The following is a 20,263-nucleotide window of genomic DNA, read 5'->3' as shown; positions in this document are numbered from 1 at the left end:
GTCATCTTGGTTATTTGTCTTTTACTTTGGTTTCGGAAGCGGCTCCGGCTCCTTGCGCGCTCGTCCAACAGGATTTTTCTCCGCCTCCTCAGCGGTCACAAGATGAAACTCCGCCTCCACTTTCCCCTGATGCATGCAGAGCACACGGAACACATATCAGTCAATGTCTCGGCTGTACAACCTGATGTATATGTGTGTGTGTGTGTGTGTACCGTCAGCTCTCCAGATTTGCTGAAGGGCCACCAGCCTCTTGCTCTCTTCTGCTGGAAGATGGAGATTCTCTCTGTACCGTCCGTCAACATGTCCGCCTTACAGGACTTGGCTGCCTTTGCCCCACGAGGGAAACCATGGAGGTCTAACTCGACAGTGCCTACACACAGACACACCCACAGACAGAAGATGGTTTAAACTTCTATGTTGTCGTGAGCATTTACTGCAGAGAGAGATGACATTGGAGATGGTTCGTACGGCCACTGAACTGATGGAGGCTGAAGGAGTTGTCCGGCCAATGAGAGACTTGGATGTCTGCGACATGTAGTTACAATTCTAGGTATGTGCACATCAGGCTACAGTGAAGGGTTTGCAAACACACACCTAGGAAGTCGTCGGAGGAGAGCGTCTCAAAGTCCCAGACCTGCAACATGAGGATGGCGGGAAGCTTCTGCTCCGTTTTATCCAGAGAGAAAATGCTGTCTCTCTTCCTCACCACTATAACCTGTGGGAGACAACAGTATTAATAAATATGTGTAATTTCACTCATGCCCTTTATCTACCGGAGGCAAATGTGATGAGGGTAATCCAGAGAAAATAGAAGGTGAACTTGTTTTACTCTTGTAGTTCCTGTTTCTACGTCTGCCAAGCAACCTGGGCTGCTGGGGATTGTGGGTCATGATCAGTACCTTCTCAGCGGGCAGGTAGCTGAACGGGAAGACAAAGCGCCAGTTGAAGTTTCCCTCTCCAGTCAGAGAGTTGTAGTGGACGTCAGTCTCCTGTCGGTCGTCCTCTAAACCTTTCAACCAGCTACAGAGAAAGACAATAAGTCTCTGTGTTAAATAGTGATAATTAACACATATAGTGAATGGATATAATTGTTGGGAGAAGGCAAACAGGCTAAAAGTTATAGTTTTATGATTTCATACCACATTATGCATTATTATTGGTTATTTAATGTATTAAAGTCATTAAGAATTAATTTTCTTATTTCAAGTTCTATACAATTTCAAGTTCTATTTCAAGTATTTGTTTTTTCTTTTTCTTTATAGTTATTTATAGTAAAGTTTAAAGTTAAACTGTAAAATATCGAAGCTCGATTACATTTCTTTTTCAAAATGACATCTTAGGAATCAATGACAATTTTTGAAAATATATCCGCAAAATAAAAACCAACAATGTGTTTGAGCTTGTTATTACCCCTTGACGTAAATATCACTGGACTGTTGACCGGTCAGGAAGTTACTGTCCTCTAGAATCACATCCTCTGTGTTCCAGACGATGATTCGTAACTCGTACCTGAACACACACATTCAGGTATTTACTGTCATTTCAAAAGAAAAAAAATCAAGACTTTAACCAAGAGACGCAGCTCTCACCCTTTTGGTGTACGAGGTGAAATGTCCACTGGAGGTCCAGGATGAGGCAAGTCCATGGGAAACATGTCGACCCACATCTGGACCTGACCCTACACACACACGAACACAAACATTTACACGGCATTAGTGTTCACCCTATGGTTGTTGGTGTGCTGATGTGAATAGAATCAGGCATCATATAACTGTCAACTGTATTCTTTGTTTGACCTGTGTTGAGGCTTTTATTTGCTGCCAGATAATTTTAATAATTTGATTACTTTTATTTCACTCAGACTGAGACACAGACAATCACAGGTGCAGATCAATCATGGCAACAACATTCATTTCCTGTTGTGCAAGCTGTCTTTAAAGGGAAAGCAAAATGTTCTTTTGTTGCTGCAATTGAACTGAATTACAGAGCTTTTATTTTGAAAAGTTGTGAACTTGGGTCTGAAGATAGTAGTCGAAGTAATGTATGACAAAATAATATCAGTTCAGTAAATCATTCAAACTTATATATAAACCACACACGTGAACATTCATGAAGAAAATTCTGATTCATTTGATAAAAGAAACTGACTATAAAACCGTCAGTGCAGATAAACCAGGTAGGATGTACACAAAGTGTTTTGAGAAGACTCACTAATGACAAGGAATAATTCTGAAGTATCGACACAGGACAAGAGAAGACAACATTACAAACACGCTTACAACGCGGACTGAACTAGTTAGGAGCAGTGTCTAAAAATAGTAACATGCAGCAAACCATGAGCTGAGTTAAGGTTTAGGTCTACCTGGTCCATGCCGGGCCGGGCCTTGTGGAACAGAGTTCTGGTCTCGATGTGTTCTGGAACCAGTTTGCAACCCACAGCTGGAATCTCGGCCCAGCGGTGCAGGATCTTCAGAGACAAGTGTTCATAGGACTCCACTGGCTGGTCTGAAACACATCATACATACTATCAAAAACTAACATTCACCATTACAAGGTGGATTACTGCAGACCTCTGTCCCTGCAGATCTAGATATCCGACGCCTCATAAGAGCAGTGTTCAGTCCAGTTTACCTTCATCCATGAAAAGTGTTTTGCCAGTGAAGACTTTGCCCGCGAGAGTGATGCGTCCTGGGCTAAAATGAGGATCGTCCAGACCGTTGTCTTTGCACAGCTTGGACAGCAGCTCTGATGGCTTCAGAGAGTCTCTCCAGGCGTTATAGCCGTCACTGACAAACAGAGGGAGGGAGCAGGTTCAGTAAAAGTAAAAAACCTGTTCGCTATGATCATCTCTCCATGAACCAAATGCAAAATGATGTGAAAATCAAGCAGAGGGAAGGCAAAGGCCCACACGTACAGACTGTACTCAGTGGGGATTCCACAGGTGGCTCTGTGTCGGCTGTAGAATCGGTTCTCCAGGTCAATGCGGGTCTCCCCGATCAGGTCGTCTCCTCCCACCATGTCATAGTCATAGATCAGCACTGACAGCAGAGAGTCCTGAGGGAATGTTGCCTGCATCTCATAAGATCTGGAAGACGGAGAAACAGCGTGAGAGGTTACGTGTCAGAAGCACGGGATTCTGCTGTAGTCGACCAACTACTTACCTTCCAAACACAGGATTTAGCTGTTTGGGAATGTATTTGTCTCTGTCTTTGATTTCATTTTTACCAAGACGAAGAACAATGTACGGGTCCGACTTTCCATCTGGGTCAGATGGATGGAGGTTAGAGGCCTGGAGAGAAGATCAAATACAAAGTCAATGCAGTAATGCAAAAAGTTGAACTTGTGCAGAGGATTGGCACAATGCAGAATTATATTTGTATTATATGTTTGATGCCTTCCTCTACCATGACCTTTTTATGATTCATTTAGTATAACAGATATGCCAGAGGGATAAAAAGGAGAAGACTTGGAGAAACGTCAACAAAACAGCAGGATCCCCAGGTAGGTTTCTAAAAATGTATCAGTTACTATATTCCAGCTACTGGTTGTACTTTACTACAAACTAAGTTAGCACTAGCGTTCTCTGCCATCCCCAGTACATCAGTTTCGCAGTAACTTGTTACACAAAGCAAAATGTTGCATCGTTTTTGGTTTGAACGCACCATAAAAAGGGGAAACAAGGTCTTACGAGGGACTTACAGACACTATATAAACCCGTATGAGGACTTGGGACGGGCCGTTGCGAGGGATTCCTCTGCTGACTCTGAATTGCCCTGTGTCCGCAGATTCATCCCAGTCCCCTTCCTCATCCTCAGAAAGTTTATACAGGCAGAATCTCCCCTGCAGAGAAGATCACAGCACAATGTGGAATAGATCAGTACTGCTCATGCTTCCCCAGATACAGTAGCGTATACAGTATGGACAACAATCAACCAAACTGTCTCACCTTGAATTTGCCGATGAAGCGCTCCTCAGTCGCTCCATCATCCTCATTGGCCTTCCCTCTGAACAACTCATATGTGCTCACCCAATCATCGAATGGCCCGAACTCTGCCTCCAGCTCTTTGTTGTACGGCTGAAAATGTATAAATACCAAAATACAGTGGTTGATCTCATTTGATATCAAAAGATTCAGATTCTACTGTAATCTTATTGGAGCGAGTACCTTGAGTGTGGCTAATTTAGTAGGTAGACCAACATTAAGCATTACGGTCTGTTTTCCTTTCGGCTTTTTCTTCTTGTCTCCGTCTGAGTGGGAGCTGACTGATGGAACAAACAAGACATGTTTTCAGTGCAAACACTCACTCTGAGAAACGTGGTATATGTGTGAAGGGGAAGGGTTGACGTTGTAACTTAAGAAACTCCACGCTCCAAAGTCACTGAGAAACCTCCATCTCCACCAGAAGAAAAGAATGGAAAATAGGTGTAGTTTCCATTTAATCCCTTACGCTCAAGAGAATTTGTCAGAAATCCTTTAAATGCGGCCCACTTCCATGTTAAAGAACGCTGTGGTGATCGCTTTATAATAACATCATTAGTCCAAGTGGTCACCACAACGTTGTCCACAGCTAAAAGTTTGTAAAGAAACAAAAGCTGCAGGGTAACAGTAGTGACTGCAGGGGATATCATGCAGTGACAGAACCTCTAGTGTATCAACATCATCCAAACACAGAGCTGTCGACATGTAGCCACAGAGTTGTACCACAGAAACCAGTAAGATTCAATCAATCAATCAATCAATCAAATTTTGTTTGTATAGCCCATATTCACAAGTCACAGTTTTAGTCAGACCCAGCAGAAGATTTCCTCTAAGGAAGGTTTAAATAAAGTCAACAGATGGTGGGTTAGGACTTTAAAATGCTCCATTTCCCTGAATCACACAACTTTGTCCTTACCCAGAGATTCTATTCCCTCGCCGAGAATGGAGTGGTACTGCAGAGCTGCAATACACAACAATGTGTGTGGGAACCCTATGTTATTTACACCTTTTTATTTGAGATGTAAGTTCACAGTATCAGTGGTGACATGCAGCAACATGCAGTTGATTTTGAAAAGATCTTTATCTATAATAATATCTGTTTTTTTAAATTGTCAGTAAATAACAGAAGTCTCAGACACAACCTGGTAACTACACTGACTCTCATCTGCTTAAGCCTCCATCCGTCTCTTCCCTCCTGTTATCTGACCTCACCTGTAATCCCTACTATTAATTCCAGACATTTTTCTGTATTTGTATTTCTTCTCCCCTTCACAGTTTAAATAAACAGGTGAACAGCTCTTTGTGCAGCGGTGGTGGTGCAGCTTCAGGTTCTGTGGCAGAATATGTTTTTACTTGCCATGGCTCAATCACTTTTACAGTTTCAGAAAGAAAAACTGAAACCATCACCGCAGGTCCAACAGCCCTTTCCAGACAGTCAGGTTTAGAACACTGAACTCGTTATTTTAATTATGTCAAACAATTTATTCTATGTCTGGTATGAGAGCATAACATATTGATTTCACTGCAGCTAATCAATGCTTCCTGTTTTTAGGCTGGAGAGTAACTCCTGTTCAGAACAGAATTTAATAAGTGTCCTATAGAATAAATATAAATACAGATATCTATATCAGTAATTAGAAATCATAACTGATGCAGCAGAACCAGATGTGTCACCTTTTTTATTCCATGTATACTTCTTCCTTGTCCAGACCTGACCTAACCTACATTACCCACAATGCAAAGTGACCGCAGACAGATCAGTCAGACGGAAGCCAATGTAGCCTCGAGCCTCATACGGAGATGTGAGAACTACATGCAGTTTGGGTAAGGTCACTGGTTATTTTCATTCGCAAACACAACTGGCGCTGACTCAAGTGACATCACATGAGGCAATGCATCAGACTTCACAAAGCAGGCGAGTTTAACTTTTACACATCTGCATACAAGACATGTAATCACACCTTGATATGTATACAACTGGTGGAGTTTATGTTTACAATGTGTCACTGGTTGGATTTGTTGAGGATCTAAAGAGGTAAAGGATCAAAACTATGGTAAATAACGAACAGATGATCTTCATCTTATTATCGCCACATTATGTTGACATCCGACATTGGACGAGGACATGATGTCACATTAGAGGAGTTCTTACCATTTTCAAAGCCCTGAGGGAACACGGATTCATCTTTTTTGGCCTGAAACACACAGACGTGCACATGGTCACATCTTTTATTTTCAAAAATCAAGAAAAACAAACCCGAGCTACCTCTTTCTCTACAGACGCGTAGTATTTAGACCACCAGTCGATGACGCTCTCTGCTGATTCGTCAGCGATGGTCCGCCTCTTTCTCTTGGTGGAGCGACTGTGACAGCTTTTACCGCTGCCGTCCTGGATTGAAAATTTACAAAACGTGCAAATAATATTTAGACATTGATATGAGGGATATTCATTGTTGCAGTTACTCCTGTTCCATGTACACGTGCAGTAACATTCACCTTTTTCTTCCTGGGTTCTCTCTTTGGGGTGGGCGGGGCTGGAGGCGGAGCTTCATCCTCCACAGTGATGAGTAAATCCTGATTTGTCAGAGGTACAGCCGAACTGGTTTCTCCAGCAAACTGCGACGGTCCTGCAGGATGAAAGAGAAAGAGAGAGTTCTGTTGAAGGACAAGACTAAAAGCTTTTTTCAGACATGAGCTCCTGATTATGCCTTGACAATTGGGTCCAGACATTTTGCAGAGTTTGTCCTTCACAAATGAAAAACGCAGCAGGAGATTGTCCGGGGCAGACTCGTTCACAATATCAAGAAAATGTGCGGAACATTGAGGCGGGGGCTGTAGCTGGGTAGAGCAGCAGGAGGTAGGACATGACGTATAAATTCTGCTGTGGAAAGATCAATGTTTTTGTTTACAGCACATCCACAGCGGCGTGGGTTCTTATCATCTTGTCCCCTTTCCAAGTTGACGTCTTCGCTTGCGTCTACGAGATATTTGTATTTGTTTTTTGTTTTTTTTGCCAGTTTTTTTGCCTTTATCAGTTTTGCATCTGTCACGTGTGGCAAATGTCATCAACACAATGGACAATATCCTGCTGTATTCTCACATGGACTCACTCGGACATTTTCCAGACATTTTCCAAGGGGGCTGCAGGAAGAGGTTTAGAAAATGTCCAGAGTAACTGACTCTGACATTTGTGTTTTCACATTCAGCCCCTCCGAATAGCTTCAAGAAAATATCCGCAGTCCAGTTTTTCACTATTGAGGGTCTTGCATATTTGTTTGTGTGCTGGACACACACACACACACACACACACACACACACACACACACACACACACACACTGACATACACACTGGGGTATTACCCTCAGTGCTTTGTGGGTCTAGTGTCAGTGCGGTTCCAGGGGCGTATGGGACACTGGGCGGTGTGGGAGCCTCGGTGGGAGCGGGCGGAGCCGGCGGTGGGATGTATTTAAAGGCTTTGAGGTTGTTGATGATGTGGTTTCCAACCAGCGTGCTGCGACCGAAGGCCCGCCAATCAACGACAGTGATACTGAGAGGAGGGTGGAGGAGCTCGTTCTCTGGCAACTGCTACAGGACAAGAAAGTGAAAGATCTATGTCAAAGATTTTTTATCCCCCTGGTCAAACTCCATTGTTGCATAGTACACTACATGGTCAAAAGCATATGGACACTTGAACATTTCACCTTAATACAATTGCTAATCATCTCATTCCAAACCATTAACTTTCTGCTGTTGCCACAAATTGACTTTTATCTGAAATGTCATCATATGTGGGCAGGTGGTGTGAGGATGCTCCAATAGTATTCCCACTATATGCACTATGTGCAGAATGATTATTATAATGTTATGTTGTGAAGGTCGTACTGTTCTTACCAGGTCTATGGCATCAACCAGTGTGGTGAAGTTTGGGTTGGACTTGTACTTCTGAATGATGGAGGATCGCAATGTTTTACCTGCACACTCTATAAAGACCTAGAGAGCGAGAGAAAGAGAGAGAATTATTTAACTTGTTCACCTGTTTTTCTTCATCTGAAATGACAAACTGTGCATCAGGGTTTTGGGGGAAAGTTTTTATAATCCAAAAATATGATTGACGAGAAAATATGACAACAAAATGCGTAATTAATAAGGAATGTATAATGAATAAAATTAACTCAACTTGTTTTAGTTTTTTCAAAAAGAAGCAAATATAAAGACACAAAATAGGGAGATATAATAAATATACAGAGAAGTTGTGATGCTTGGAAGCTCAAGTTTTCCGGAGGCATGAAATCTTTCACCAAAACAGCCAAAATAAAAGAATCACAATAAAAACAGCTCCATAAATTATTTCTCATTCATTTTACAGGTATATTGACATAAGATGGATATTACAGCTTCATGTTTAACATTTTAAACCCCTGGTGCCACATAAGATTCCAAGAAAAAATAAAAAAATAAAAAAATAATAATAATAATAATAAAAACACAATAAGTAGATAAATAAATAATAATAAATAAAATAAGCAGTTGATGCCCGACCCCCACATCCTAAATAAATCTTATGATAAAAGCCATAACCTACACGATCCCTAACCCTCACCCACAGGCCCAACACTAAATGTTCAGCTTTATGGTCGTAGATTGAATCATCGGAGCAACACTCTTCAAGACACTCAAACCATGAAGTTTGATATCAAATCAATGTAGAATTAATCCGGACTCTGCTGGCACATGCTTGAGCCACGGAACATCCATGGAATCAGGGTCAAACCAGCTGTTTTCACCTCAGTCTGCAGTGCATCTCAGATGAAATGCACGTTTATGGACCTGTGAGGAAGCAGAAGCCTTGTTAGTTTTTGTGTTTGTGTACCTGTGGCCGATCGACAGACAGCAGCTGAACTTTCTTCAGCTCCCTCAGACCCCAGAACAGCACCTAGTGGAGAGAAAAACTGAAATATAGACTCATGTCTGTCTCATCTTTTCCAGAACCCCTGTCAGACCACACATGCAGAGAGCCAAACCTCCAGCCTGTAGGTGCTGAGAACAGGTCTGATGTTGGCTGGAACCCGGTAGATGCCTCCTTCCTCTTCCTCTAACTCCGTCAGACTCTCTTGTCCAGACTCTGGGATCTACACAGTTAATACAGCGAAGCCTCGTTATCATCAGTTCGTCATCCTGCGTTTTCATGATGGAAACAGAATGTCGATGCAGTAACCCACCTGCAGGAGTTCAAATGCAGCAAGCAGGTCTCCTCCCGATTGGCTGCCGCAGTGCAGCGGGCTGTACTTTAGGGTCGGAGGTGTGTAGGGGTCAGAGGTCAACTGAACCTCGGGCACAGCCACTGTGGCTCCCAGATACTCAGCTTTGCCCTGCACACAGCGGGGTTAGATCATAGAGAGGAGGTCATGTGTTTAAAACATTCGTTAAACCCTTATTTGAATAATATACTGTTCAATGTATCTATCGGCTCTGCAGTACCAGTGCATCGTCGTCATAAACCTCGATGATGATGCGTGGCGGCTCCTCCTGGATGTGCTGCAGGTCTCCACTCAGCAGCAGGCGGCTCATCGGCAAACACTGATTCCAGGTCGGACTGAGAGTCTGACTGATGATCTGATAACAGCACACACACACACACACACACACACACACACACACACACACACACACACACACACACACACACACACACACACACACACACACACACACACACACACCACACACACACACACACACACACACACACACACACACACAGTGAAGACACACATAAACAAGTCACACCCAAACAGCACCAATTCAGGTCACTGACAAATGGAGGCGCAGCTCATAAAACAAGCAAAACACTAACGCAGCAGCTGTTTCTCTATTGACAGAGGAATTTAGAGCTATTGAGTTTGTTGCATGTTTTATTTTAATATAGGTTTGACTTTATGTGTAGTTTATTTATCTGTAGAGACACACACACCAGGTGGAAATCATAAATCCCCTCGCTGATTCAAATAATTCAGCTTAAATATCACACTCACACTTCTGAATTCAAGAGCCTGATTTTTCAGTTTGAGGGAAGGACAATTTTATATGTCATCACTACACCTGGAATTCTGCACAAATAAATCCAAATAGGAGAGTTTCAAATGCACAGAAGCAGCTGATACAAGCACACAGTTTGAGACCAAGCAGAGTAAATCTAAGCACAAGCGGGTGCATTCGCAGGGTTTTGAGTGAGAGCATAACAAAATCTGAAAATGAAACAATACGTGCTGCTGTCAAACTGAAAGACCCCACTCTTGAGTGAAGAGAGAAAAAACCCACAGCACTTGGGCGGCTGTGGCTGAGAGGTAGAGCAGTCGTCCTCCAACCAGAAGGTTGGCAAATTCAATTCCCAGTCTTCCCCGTCTGCATGCCGAAGTGTCCTTGGGCAAGATGCTGAACCCCAAAATTGCCCCTCATAGAGCAAAAAAGTGCTGCTAATAGATGCAGTGTATGAATGTGTGGGTGAATGGGTGAATGGCAAACTGTACTGTAAAGTGCTTTGAGTGGTCATCAAGACTAGAAAAGCGCAATATAAATACAAAACCATTTACCATGACCATTTTTTCCTAACTTGCCACAACATTGTCCAAATATACTTTAGTTTGTGCATAAATAAGTCAAGGAACAATTCTCGAATTCATACATGTACTGAATAACTGTCACACACTTACCTCGGTGGTTTGGCTTTGCGACAGGTAGGTGACGCGAGCGAAAGGATCAGACAGGCCAGAGGTGTCGCCGGCGATCAGACCCCGAGCCTGATACATGTGACACCTCAGCAGGAACTTATGCTGCTCTGGAGACACAAACAAGAAACACAGCATGAAAAAAAGATTTATTTTGTATTATTTTGTTGTTTTCCTTTAGTGTTGGACTCATTTCCGAGGACAAAATGTCAAAAGGAACCACAGAGATTTTAACGGTCAGTTTCTCACCTTTGCAGAGCAGGTGTGATGGGGGGCTGCTGGCATCAGTGCCCCCTGTGGCCGGACTGAATCCTGCAGGCAGGTCGTCCAGCATGTGAGTGGAGTCTGAACAGGTTCCCAACCACAGATACACATCCAGCTTCGCTTGGACTGATAAACCTGCTACACGCTTCCCTGGAGGCTGCAACACACACCCCCACACACTCACGTATCTTTTTCTTTCTGCCGTCCTGTGTTAAATATTACTTCATGTTATGTCATGTGTGTGTGTGTTCACCTTCAGAAACAGTGTAATGATCTTGCCGCATTGTTTTCCTCGGGCCTCCTGGCTGCTAGAGAACAGCAGGTCTCTTGCTCGGACCCGAGCGTACGCAACACGCTTGTTGTTGCTTAGCAGCCACACAAACACATCTGGCACAGTGTGCTGGGGCTGCAGAGTGTGAGGGCATACGTGAGTGTTTGATAAAAGTTAGATAAAGAAAAAATAAAACACACACACACACATAGGCTGAGTCGTTACCTCTTCCACGAGAAAGCGAAGTCTGAGTGTGAGTTTTGTTACATCGTGCAGCATCTCTTTCATTCCACCAGCTTTTCTCTTCCTCCCTCCTAAGGACTGAGCCTCTCCTATTATACTCTCCTGCAACACACATAATAGTATAGTGGTCATCAAAGTTTTTGTAAACATTAAACCCGCTCAAAGAACTCCTTTAATGACCTAATGATCCTGTGTCTGTTTGTGGAGACTGAGCAGAATTGATTAAATGGTTTATATAAAAAGTTTGTGTGTGTGTGTGTGTGTGTGTGTGTGTGTGTGTGTGTGTGTGTGTGTGTGTGTGTGTGTGTGTGTGTGTGTGTGTGTGTGTGTGTGTGTGTGTGTGTGTGTGTGTGTGTGATTTCCCACCAACTCTTCTTTACACATGGTGAGACGTTTCTTGTCCAGCTGTGTCAGGTAAGTGGATTTTACTTCTGTCTTCAGCTTGGCCTCCGCTGCCGATATGAAACTCCTGCCGGAAAAAACACAGCACATGTATGTTATTAAACATATAGGCCGTGGACCAGCTTTTATTTAGTTGCTTGATGAGATGATAATGTTGCCAAGTTTGGATTCTTTAAATAAAATGAACAGAGCTTTCTCACAATAAAGAAATGAGACATGCACACAGCAATAACAGGCTTTCCTGACTTAAAGAAACTACATCATCATGTGGTCTGACATATACCTGGCATCCATGCAGAATTCTTGAAGAACATTTTTCAGCTCATCCTTTGCTCCAGGATCCGACTTTTTGTTTAACTCCTCAACACCGGACACACCCTCCTCCTAAAATAAGTAATAATAAATAATAAAATATTTTCTCAGTACTTTACATTCTGGCAAAACTGAAATAGTGAAAATAACGTACGTGTGTGTGTGTGTGTGTGTGTGTGTGTGTGTGTGTGTGTGTGTGTGTGTGTGTGTGTGTGTGTGTGTGTGTGTGTGTGTGTGTGTGTACACATACAAACAGAACAGCTATGTTCTCCAGCATGTTGGAGTTGTAGAGTCGGTAGGGTCTGTTCTCCCAGTGACTCAGCACATTAACACAGGGCTTCTGCTTCTCCAGGGGCAGATACATAAAGTACCTAAATGTAAATATGTATACAATGTAAAGAAACATAACATACAGTTATACATACAATGCACAGAGACACTTATAAAAGCACTGTATAGAAATACTGTATGATACTGTATCCTTTAAAACACTCCTCTTCACGGGAAGTCACTGATCTACCAGCTACAAGCTGAGAAAAAGGTGGGAACTCCCCGTTTCCTTCTCCTACTGACATTAACTAAATATTAAAGCATCAGTGTAGCTACAAATTTAATTTAATAATTTACATCCTTGGCAGCAGTCATCTACTATCCCTCTTATCAACTGCAGAGGTGACTGACCTGTTTCCTTCGATGATGAGAGGTTTTTCAGGAGGTGTGATGGACTTGGAGGTCAGGGCAGTCTCCTGAGGTTCTCTGGGCAGGAGGGGGGAAGATGCAGAGGTGGGCGAGGGGCTGAGATGGGATGAGCCTGAGGGGTCACTGGTGTCGGGGACGTCCAGCACTCTCCTCCTCCGAGGAACAGAAGGACTTGGGATGGGCTGGCCCGTAGACTCCAAGGTATTACCATAGTTACCTGAGGGAGGAAGTATTTGAATTAACACAAACATTATTAGCTCTTTATTGATAGATTTTATGAGTTTCTCCTAAAGGCATCTCCACTTCCCCCACTGTACGAAAATTAAGCCAAAAAATCCTGGATACTTGCGCATCATCATGTGCTCGTAGCGTCATTTAGAGCCAGAGTCTGCGCAGTAGTGATCGGGGAGTTGAGGCGCTGTCTAATAACATCTAATAATGAATTCAAACTGAGCTTATCAGAATCACTCAAATTTATATCAGTGTTATAAGAACTACCTAACATGACAGAAACTAAAGGTTTTTTAACGTGTACTTTGACATTTTAGGTTTAGTCCATTTTTCCTCATTCATTAGCATTAAAGAGTTAGGGTTTATGTCCTGTACTGCCGCCATCCACAAGGGGGCAACCAAGATTTTTTAAAGCTTTAAAGGTTTTTTTGAAAGCAAGAAAACCATCTAAAAAAGGCAATTGACTCTTCTCCCACTGCCAGTAGAGGAGTGTCTGTTTTCCCCGTAGAGTGCCAGTGTTGCATCTTGCATGATACACAGAATTCGCTGTTGCACGTTGTTCCCAAGATGTTAAAAACAAAACTCCCGTAAGTTTCAATGTGCATCATAACATTGCCACGGAAAAGCGTCGTCGTCACGACTGCCAAAATAAAGAAGATGAGGACCAAGAAATTAACGCGTTCACCCAGGTGTTTCCATCACTGCTGATAAAAAACAGTTTCTACTGCAGAGTCATTTCACCCGGGAGTTAATGATTTTATCTATTCACATTGCAGAACAAAGCCAGATGTTAGTGGGTTTTTGACCTGTGGAAAAGGGGCTTCACTCAATAAGAGGACCAAAAAGTGACAGTGGGTTTGACGACTCACCCACGGAGAACTCGAAGCTGATTGGTTTGTCTCCAATCTTTCTGTCGATCATGGTGGCTTCAAACACGGTACCAAACAGCAGGAAGCTGGTGTTGTTGGCACTCAGCTGGAGAGAGAAACATCATTTATTTATGAAGCTACAGTCTTGTAGATAGGACTCATGGGTGAAGCTATTTGCCACGGACAAAAGAAACATATTTCTTTCTCACTGCAGGAGGAGATTCCACCGGCAGGACCTCTGCGGCCACAGTTTTTCCTTTGTCGTCATCAGCAGCTCCTCCTGCTGCTCCGCTTGCTGCTCCTCCTGCACCAGTCTTACCGTCCTTCCCTCCGGCCTTTCCCGCTTTCGTGTCCTTCACAGGTTTGCTCATTCGTCCTGAGTCCGAACCCGTCCCTCCTGACATGATCTCCACTGCCAGCTCCACGTAGACCCGCCCCCTGCAGCCAGCGACATGGACAGATATTTTTGAGGATGTTTTTTCATTATAATATCTTTTGAATAATCAGCATCTTTTCAAGTTAACCTGTATGACACGCCCTCTCCGATGCCCTCGTTCAGCTCCACTGTGTCGTCGCCCAGGGAAGAGTTTCGGGCAGATCCGTACAGGTTGATCCAAGAAGGACCAAAAGTCGGTAAAAACCCTGGAGAAAGAGAGGAAGACGGAATAAGATGGAGAGAAAATATAGAGAACAAACAACAATCATTTCCTGTGTTACCTCGTCATGTAATTCTCTTCTCACCTCCTTTCCTTCATCCCTTTTTTACCTTCGCTCCTTTCATCCCTCCTTACCTCTGTCACCATCTTGTTCATTGGAGATGCGTCTCAGGTCAAAGTAATGGGTTCCTATGGCAACGTCACTCATGCTTCCCGCATCCCAGACCTATGAGGCGAAAGGAGCCAGAACTTTATGACATTTATACTGTGTGTAAGGCTGTTAGATATTTAAATCTAATGTGTTTTTAGCGTAAAACAAAAGTAAATTTTGCAGAAGCACATAACAACGTTCCAACCTGGATCTTCATTCTCTGACACAGAGGAGGAAACATCTCTGTAAAGACGATCTGTTCGTTCCACACCGGGTCGGCCGTGGACTTCTGAGTGGATGTGCGACCCTGAGAGGTGAGGTAAGGAGAAATGAAGGTGAGTGGATTCCTTTGATGCGATCGTGATAAGTGTTGTTCTTGAAGTTTAAGGACAAGTTTATGTACCTTCCTCTAATTTCAATGATAGAAGCATAAACCATATGTAATTTAGATTTCTGTCTGGAATTAATCTAATTACTCGGTTTGGTTCTTTGATTTTGAGCTCTCTTGTGTTTGCCCTCTTTTGTACCTGTTCCTTGAGTCAGTAATTACACACTTGTTTTTAAAATCATGTACATCTCTGAGCCTCTTGTCTGCTACAAAAACCCTTTAAACATACAATTCAAATGAAAGTACACAAAAATCATTGATTGTTATTCCACCCACCACTTGTTTGAAGAAGCCGACCACTACATATGGGTCTACGAGTGCTGTGTTGTCTCCGATGAAGGCCTTGGTGACATTGGCCATGATGCTGGAGTTGTTCCGGGGAAGACCTTCAGCTCGATACACCTTCATGCAGAATCGCGCCCACGGTCGTTCAGAAGGACAACCCTCTGGTATCAGCAGGTTCCTGTGGAGGAGGAACATCGCAGCAACTTTATTAATATCCAAGACCGAAACTAATCAATGAACTTTTTCATAACCAGGGTTTGTGATCTTTGACATAATTTAAAAATCATAATGGGTTTTGTAAATATGATCTTGCAGCATATAATTTTTTTATTATATATTTCCCCATATTTTCAGATAAAGTAAGGATACTCTGAAAAGCTGTGTATTATACTTGTCTATCTGCTCGTCAGCATCACTTGCTTTGGGACCGGGTTGCATAGCGTCTCCCTTTGCTGAGACGCTGATGTCACACTTGACATAACCTTTGACCCCAGTGCTGATGTCACCAGCATTGGTCAACATGGCCCACTTATTGACAAACTGGTGACCTGAGGGAGCGAGACAGACAAAGGCCTGTAAGCAAATCATTGCATCAGCCTGAATGAATCACAACATGGTCAACCCTGTGTTGTTACCTGGCTGTTTGTAGACTGTCCACACATCCAGCTTGAAGGAGCCGACAAAGATGTTCCTCAGCAGCTTAGAGTGCATCACCTGGAGGGGAAAAAGAGATCAAAGCCAAGAAACAAACAGGGCTCTTAAAAACCTAATGATCAAATGTTCAGGCAAACGCACAATTGACCAGGGAAGCAACACACACACACTATGTCTGAAGTCAAAGATGAATCATTTTATTCAAAGATTTTGGAGAGCAGCCATTCTTTGAACAACCACCTCTTTTTGCTCACCGTTAGCTTGATCACTTTGTCGAAGAGGACGTCTTTGTGGGCAAAGAAGTCAAACACGAAATACTGATGGAAAGACGAGAAGGGAAGGACAGTTAGCAAACTTACAAATACATGCACAGGTTATAAGTGTTTTCAATTTAAGTTAATCTATTCAAACCTCATTGTAAAAGGGAGCGTTGGTTCCTTCTTTGACAGACGTCTGTTTCTTCTCATCACCAATCTCAATCACCACACTGGGGTCGATGTTCTCCCCCACTAGCTGTCTGGCCTCTGTGATGTTGATGGCGATCTAAGATAGAAAATAAATATTAGCTAATATATTTTTTTTTTTATAAGTTTTGCCAAGATTTAGTTCCAATTAGGCTTAAAAATATCATACTTTACTGAAATACAGTTTGTTTCATACAGCGATTCCAAACTTATGTCTCTCATAAGCTTGGTACATCATAAATATGTGCTTTATTTTAATATTTGATTATGAACAAGATTACGCAAAACCTACTAAAGGGATAACCACGAAACCTGGAGGAAGGATGTGATATGGGTGAGGGAAGAAGCAGATCAATTTTGGTGTGGATCCAGGATGTTTCTTTCACTTTCTATTACATTGTGAGCTTGTTCGTTTATTGACATTTTCATTGATTTCCCAGGTAATAATTCATGGATATTGATGAAAGACATATTTAAGAGACTGATTTATACAAGCCTGTTTAATTTGGGGCAGCTTGATTGTATTTAAGGAAGCTGTTGACCCTTGGCGGAGGTATGAGCTCTACAGAGCGATATTTACCTGGAAGCTCTGTGGTTTCCTTTCAATGTCCTGGATGTTCGTTTTCAGTTTGGACCTGTGGGAGTTTCACTGAACAGGTCAGGGTCAAAATAATAGAGGTAATAGAGAGATATGTGCATATTAAGGTTATTATATATATATATAACAGTTATTTGCAGTTCCAGATAACAGGTTTATTCTATTTTCATTTTGATGTGTCAATGCTTGATTAAAATAAAGTGATACTTTACTTAAATGTTTATTGGTAGTGTGGTGATATCAAACTGTGTATTTGTTGTCATAAACACGTAGGGGTTCAGATTATATATTTTTAAAATAAATGTAAATGTATATAAATGTTATGTAGAAACATATTTCACACCTCTTCTTGTTCGGTAGGATTCTGGATCTGACTTCAGACCTTCCTGGTTGGTCGTTAGTGTTTTCTTCTTCCAGCAGAGGAGTCCCTTCAGAATGCAACTGTACCTCACTGTCTGCACACACACACACACACACACACACACACACACACACACACACACACACACACACACACACACACACACACACACACACACACAAACAGTTTTTTTTTGTTTTATCGACCACTAAAATTACTTCACCCATTCACACACATTCATGCAATACTACTACACTCAGCTCAGTAAAACAGTTGGTATAACAACAACACAACAACAACAACAACAACAATAATAATAATGATAATAATAATAATGATAACGCAATAGACATTATCTGAAAGACTTATTCGACTAAACTTTCTGAAGTTGCGTTCTGTGAAACCAGAGTTTTGACACTAATCACTTGCAACAGATACATTCCTGTCTGAAACGGGAAGTTCTATTTAAAAAAGTTCTGTGGTTGTGTTGTGAGTGGTTCTGAAAATACTGGAACTACACATAAATCCTGCTCCCACTTCCCACAGAGCCCTTATCAGCTCACTGGTTAAACACATGATTACATCTCTGAAAACCTAAATGACTCATAATGACTGTGGCTGTATAAACTCTCAGTCCATTTTTCAACATGTGACTGTTTGACAAAGGTTTGTCTCAGCCACAGTGAGAGGACACAGGTAATTACTGTGAGTGTGTGTGTGTGTGTGTATGGACACAGGTAATTACTGTGAGTGTGTGTGTGTGTGTGTGTGTGTGTGTATGTTTGTGTATGTTTGTTTTCCAGGCCTTACCCACAGCTCCCTTGTTTGCCAGGACCAGGTCTTTGTTGACTTTCTTCTTCTTCACTTTCAGGCCGAACATCATCTTGGCTTTTCTGCAGGACAAAGACTTTCAGTTAGAAGGAGAAAACACTTTCAGTTATTTTCCACCTTCTCCACTAGAAGTGACAAAAAAACGCATATATGTGCAACTGCTCAAAAATCGGACTTCACCTGAACTCAACCAAATGTGATTAGTAACTGAGGACGAGACTGAACACATCTCATCTGCGATGAGCAGAATTACATCATGAGGTGAAAAGGAAAGTGGTCTCTGATGTATTTCTACATACTGTATATGTAGGCTTATATATGTATATACTTGTATCATATATATTTGTGTATATAGAATCAAAATTTTGCAATCACAAAAAAGCCCTGACCCCTTCAATTTATAGTGTAGCATATGATTTGTAGTTGTATATTTTCTTATAGTTTATATATTGTATTTTATCTTTTTTATACATCAAATATTCAACAAATTTATTGGATTCATAGAGTAACTATGTTTTTTAAAATCAATATTATTATTTTTTAATAATACAGCAGCATTAATGTCCTTTTGTGCATCAGTGGAAACTCACAGTTTTCAGATTAATCACTGATTTACGGTATGTTGACTTAGTCTGTTTTGTTTTTTTAGCTGATTCAGTTATTTTGTTTCTTTTATATATAAAACGTGTTTCTCCAGTAAAACTGATTGTGTAGTATTTTCATTTTTATTTATTTATGAACTCAACATTTCTGTAACTGACTAATTTTCAGCTGCAGAGTTTAGTGCAGGGTTTAGTTTCCTCAAAAGTGCATTCAGCATTTTATAGAAGAAAAAGCATTGGATAAAAAAATCACTTGATGCTTCCCCTCCAAAGAAAAAACTCAGGGTCATAATCAAAGTCTTAAATTTTAATATTTGCTATTCGAAAAACTTTGAATAAACCATAAAAACATTATTGTAATGTAAGAAGGGTCATCAATCGAGAATATGACCTTTCTGTATCTATAAGATGTGGAAATGAAGATTGTTTTCCCAATTTTCAGCTTAGATACAATTTAAAAAATATATATTTTCATTATTAATACAAACATTTTTCTGAGAGTGGTGTTAATCATTCTCCTTCTGATTTAACAGTGGGGGAGATGGAAATGTTGAAAGAGACGATTTAAAGTGAAGCTGCTCACCGCTGCAGGGATTCAGGACTCTCAAAAGGATCCATTCTGCTGAAGTCCAGAGAAGTTTTCTTTCTCTTCTAAAAGGCCTCCGGGAAGTTGGTGGAAATCTAACTTTCCACCTTAATGAATCACATCTGGTTACAGAGAATGATTTACCTTCTCATCTTCAGACCATACCTGAATAAAAATACATCACGCTATCGTCGACTGTTATCAGGACAGCTTCTTGTCCCTGTGTCAAATGATCAGTTCTCTTTCTCATTAGAGCTTTGTCTTCTCTAGATTATCCTTAGATTCTTCAGTAAACACATTTTTAACCAGTTCATCCTCACCTGCCTACTTTGAACTCGACCGACACTTACTATAAAAACAACTCTGTACTCGTGGATTAAACATGACTATCCTGCTCAGCTCCTTCCTCCTGGTTGTAAAGAAAACATTGTTTATCCATGTTTAACTTTCTGTGGCTGAGTTTCTTAAGTGTTGAGTGTTTAGTTTGTGGCTTAGGTGAAGGGAGCTGCCCTCTGCGCTCCACTTCAAAAGATTAAGTCACATGTCTCAAAGAGTTATTCCCACCATCGGTTTCTATCGTCTCAGTCATGAAAAACATCCACAAAGTACACAAAGCTTTATGGAAGGAAGATATGATTGATGTTTGTCATGTGTGGTAGATTAAAACAGAACAAACTGAAGGATCATTGG

The 20,263-nt window shown here is 41.7% G+C and overlaps 1 protein-coding gene across 2 annotated transcripts in view; it reads right to left on the bottom strand.

The window, feature by feature from the left end:
* fer1l6 (fer-1 like family member 6) overlaps positions 1-20,263 on the bottom strand; it is a 21,368-nt gene extending 1,105 nt beyond the window's left edge. The window contains exons 1-45 of one of the 2 annotated variants that reach the window (XM_035173847.2): positions 19,571-20,263; positions 18,365-18,447; positions 17,537-17,648; positions 17,176-17,230; positions 16,543-16,674; positions 16,386-16,448; positions 16,113-16,191; positions 15,869-16,025; positions 15,469-15,655; positions 15,010-15,111; positions 14,789-14,879; positions 14,522-14,639; positions 14,207-14,435; positions 13,998-14,103; positions 12,880-13,114; positions 12,449-12,569; positions 12,170-12,270; positions 11,851-11,953; positions 11,467-11,586; positions 11,224-11,376; positions 10,956-11,127; positions 10,692-10,816; positions 9,460-9,594; positions 9,201-9,350; positions 9,003-9,110; positions 8,852-8,914; positions 7,873-7,971; positions 7,341-7,566; positions 6,476-6,606; positions 6,246-6,368; positions 6,132-6,174; positions 4,896-4,940; positions 4,166-4,263; positions 3,947-4,075; positions 3,700-3,840; positions 3,162-3,289; positions 2,915-3,085; positions 2,632-2,786; positions 2,363-2,505; positions 1,590-1,678; positions 1,411-1,509; positions 900-1,020; positions 595-715; positions 213-370; positions 26-126 (exon numbers count right to left, since the gene is read on the bottom strand). In XM_035173847.2, the coding sequence (XP_035029738.2) occupies positions 26-126; positions 213-370; positions 595-715; positions 900-1,020; positions 1,411-1,509; positions 1,590-1,678; positions 2,363-2,505; positions 2,632-2,786; positions 2,915-3,085; positions 3,162-3,289; positions 3,700-3,840; positions 3,947-4,075; positions 4,166-4,263; positions 4,896-4,940; positions 6,132-6,174; positions 6,246-6,368; positions 6,476-6,606; positions 7,341-7,566; positions 7,873-7,971; positions 8,852-8,914; positions 9,003-9,110; positions 9,201-9,350; positions 9,460-9,594; positions 10,692-10,816; positions 10,956-11,127; positions 11,224-11,376; positions 11,467-11,586; positions 11,851-11,953; positions 12,170-12,270; positions 12,449-12,569; positions 12,880-13,114; positions 13,998-14,103; positions 14,207-14,435; positions 14,522-14,639; positions 14,789-14,879; positions 15,010-15,111; positions 15,469-15,655; positions 15,869-16,025; positions 16,113-16,191; positions 16,386-16,448; positions 16,543-16,674; positions 17,176-17,230; positions 17,537-17,648; positions 18,365-18,447; positions 19,571-19,605 (5,456 nt within the window). In that variant the 5' untranslated portion in view covers positions 19,606-20,263. The remainder of the gene's footprint in view (positions 1-25; positions 127-212; positions 371-594; positions 716-899; positions 1,021-1,410; positions 1,510-1,589; positions 1,679-2,362; positions 2,506-2,631; positions 2,787-2,914; positions 3,086-3,161; positions 3,290-3,699; positions 3,841-3,946; positions 4,076-4,165; positions 4,264-4,895; positions 4,941-6,131; positions 6,175-6,245; positions 6,369-6,475; positions 6,607-7,340; positions 7,567-7,872; positions 7,972-8,851; positions 8,915-9,002; positions 9,111-9,200; positions 9,351-9,459; positions 9,595-10,691; positions 10,817-10,955; positions 11,128-11,223; positions 11,377-11,466; positions 11,587-11,850; positions 11,954-12,169; positions 12,271-12,448; positions 12,570-12,879; positions 13,115-13,997; positions 14,104-14,206; positions 14,436-14,521; positions 14,640-14,788; positions 14,880-15,009; positions 15,112-15,468; positions 15,656-15,868; positions 16,026-16,112; positions 16,192-16,385; positions 16,449-16,542; positions 16,675-17,175; positions 17,231-17,536; positions 17,649-18,364; positions 18,448-19,570) is intronic. The other variant, XM_047342502.1, reaches the window with a different exon arrangement.

Source organism: Hippoglossus stenolepis, chromosome 13 (genome assembly GCF_022539355.2).
Source record: "Hippoglossus stenolepis isolate QCI-W04-F060 chromosome 13, HSTE1.2, whole genome shotgun sequence".
In the NCBI taxonomy this organism is placed as follows: Eukaryota; Metazoa; Chordata; class Actinopteri; order Pleuronectiformes; family Pleuronectidae; genus Hippoglossus; species Hippoglossus stenolepis.
This window is presented reverse-complemented; position numbering and strand designations above follow the sequence as displayed.